General features: G+C 47.4%; 1 protein-coding gene across 1 annotated transcript; it reads right to left on the reverse strand.

The window, feature by feature from the left end:
- Positions 1 to 1,882: 1,882 nt before the first annotated feature.
- On the reverse strand, positions 1,883 to 2,536 carry LOC141651686 (uncharacterized). Its single transcript, XM_074459386.1, has one exon. The coding sequence runs from the start codon at positions 2,534 to 2,536 to the stop codon at positions 1,883 to 1,885; it is 654 nt and encodes a 217-aa protein (XP_074315487.1).
- Positions 2,537 to 2,790: the final 254 nt, after the last annotated feature.

Below are 2,790 nucleotides of genomic sequence, written 5' to 3' on the forward strand. Positions count from 1 at the left end.
CCTATTCTTTTCCTTGCCCCTAACCGCACTGCCTCCCAAATTCCCCGCCAAGTATAGCTGGGATTCGCACCTAGTTCGGCTTCCATAAAATCCTTCCCATGGAAATACTTCCCTTTTAGCACCCGAACCATCAAACAGCTATCCTCCGTCATCAACCTCCACGCCTGCTTCCCGAGTAAGGCCAAATTGAACTTTTCAAAATCACGGAAACCCATGCCACCCTGACTCTTAGATCGACACATCTTACTCCAAGCCACCCAAGGGATCTTTCTCTTCCCATTCTCCGTACCCCACCAAAAGCGCGAGACAAGAGACCGAAGTTCGTTACAGAAATTAACAGGTAGCTTAAATACACACATCGCAAAGGTTGGAACTGCTTGGCCAATGGCCTTTATGAGTATCTCCTTCCCTGCCTTACTGAGTAGCTTGCCCCGCCAACCTTGTAAACGTTTACTAATCTTGTCCCGAATCAGTCTAGAAAGCACTTGTTTCGACCTCCCAATAACCGTTGGCAACCCAAGGTAACGATCCTGCTCCTGCACCTCCCTCACATTCAACACCCCCAAGACCCCTTGCCGCCGTGCCATAGAAGTGCCCCGACTAAACGATATGGTTGTTTTATCAAGATTCACTTGTTGCCCAGAAGCCATCTCATAATCCCGGAGAGTATCACGCACTATCACTACTTCCGCCTCATTAGCCCTTGTAAAAATGATACTGTCGTCAGCAAAAAACAAGTGTGAAACAGTCGGAGAATGTGGAGAAATTCGGATTCCCTTTAATGCCCCCCTCTCAACATTTCGCCTTAATAGGTTCGACAAAACCTCCGCACATAAGATAAACAGATACGGGGACAACGGATCGCCTTGCCGAAGACCTCGCTCAGGTACAAACCTCTCAGACAAAAACCCATTAACCGTGACTTTGTAAGACACCGTTTTCACACAAGCCATAACCCGACTAACCCATCTCACATCAAGCCCGAACCTGATCAAGGCCGACTCCAAAAAACCCCATTCCACCCTGTCATACGCCTTAGCCATGTCTAACTTCAGCGCCATGTGCCCACCATTGCCACGAGAATTTTTCATATAATGGAAGAGTTCGAACGCCACAAGAATATTATCAGTAATAAGCCGACCTGGCGTGAAAGCACTTTGATTCTCTGAGACAATTTCTCCCAAAAATGTTTTCAGCCTATTCGCAAGCACTTTTGACACTAGTTTGTATACGACATTGCACAAGCTAATAGGATGAAAATCTTTCATCTTATCTGGCTCCTTTTTCTTCGGAATAAGAACAATATTCGTTTCATTCATGCCATCAGGAATAGGCGCACCATTGAGGATATTAAGAACACAACGGGTCACGGAGGGTCCAACGATATGCCAATAAGTTTGATAGAAGAGTCCATTCATACCGTCTATCCCAGGGGCTTTTAATGGGTGCATCTGGTTCAGCGCTTCCGCCACCTCCTCTCCTCGGTACTCCTCCCTTAAAGCCTCATTCATCGCATCTGTCACTCTCCCCTCAATACCGTCGAGCAAGTGATCATAATTATCCGGCCTCGAAGATGTGAAAAGCCCACGAAAGTAGCTCACGGCACAAGCTGCCATCCCCTGCGAGTCATTCACTACCCTTCCCCTTTCATCCACCAGTTTCGTAATGTGATTTTTCTCCTTCCTCTGACTTGCCTTTTGGTGAAAGAACTTTGTGTTTCTGTCACCATCCCGGAGCCAGAGAGCTCTAGATCTTTGCCTCCAAAAACACTCTTCCTGTCGAAGCAATTCCGCAATATCTTTGACAATTTTCCTTCGCTCATTCACTTCCCTCATGGACCTACCTCCTTCATTCAAGACTCTCAGCCGTGCCCTTTTTATCTTCAAGTCTCGCATAACCTTTCCAATGCTAACTCCCTTCCATTGCTGCAGCTCATTCGCACATTGATGGAGCGTGGACGGCATTGTCTATTCGCATCACCCCCTTGTCCATTATCAAAAGTGAATTCATACCCCTCATATGGTAAATCACGCAGCCCACATTCATCGACGGCATCTCGAAAATTATTCATTTGCCACTGCATTCGTGATCCCCCTTTCATTTCTGTTGAGTAAAGAATCTCGTTAAAATCGCCCATACAAATCCACGGTAAAGGAGAAGACGAAGCTAAGATCCGTAGCTGCTGCCATGACAGATGACGGTCTTGGATAGCCGGCCACCCATAGAATCCCGTAACCCGCCATTTCTCCTCTCCTTCTCCCACCTCAACATCAATATAATGCACCGTCGCAGAAACAATCGAACAAGAATACTTTCTTTTCCATAAAAACGCCAGCCCCCCTGATTTACCCATACAATCAACCGCAAAACCCTCATAATCATCAAGCTTATTTCTAACTTTGTGCAATTCTGTACTACAAAGCTTTGTCTCGCACAAGAAAACAAAGCTCGGGGCCTCCTTTCGGAGTAAATTACATAAACCGCCTACCGCAGCCGGGTTGCCCAGACCCCTGCAGTTAAGGCTCAAAAGACTCATTGGGCCCGGCGGGGTTGAGTCCCCTCAACCTCCGCCTCAGATGAAAACACATCCATATCGAAATGAAGCCTCTTAGACACACACCCCTCCTCCTCCTCATCCCCACTCCTTCTCCTTTTAATCCCCACCCCGTCCACACCTTCCTCCACTGATATTGGCACCTCCTCCGTCATATTTGCCCTCGGAATTCTCGTCCATGTACCAAGTTTTAGACCACCCTTACTGCCCTGTCCTCTTTCCTCAGCCCCCTTATT

Source organism: Silene latifolia, chromosome 4 (assembly GCF_048544455.1).
Source record: "Silene latifolia isolate original U9 population chromosome 4, ASM4854445v1, whole genome shotgun sequence".
NCBI classification, from domain to species: domain Eukaryota; kingdom Viridiplantae; phylum Streptophyta; class Magnoliopsida; order Caryophyllales; family Caryophyllaceae; genus Silene; species Silene latifolia.

What these genes read in the sequence shown, in the direction of transcription:
- LOC141651686 (XM_074459386.1), bottom strand. Translation starts at nt 2,536, where the DNA reads ATGAGTCTTTTGAGCCTTAACTGCAGGGGTCTGGGCAACCCGGCTGCG.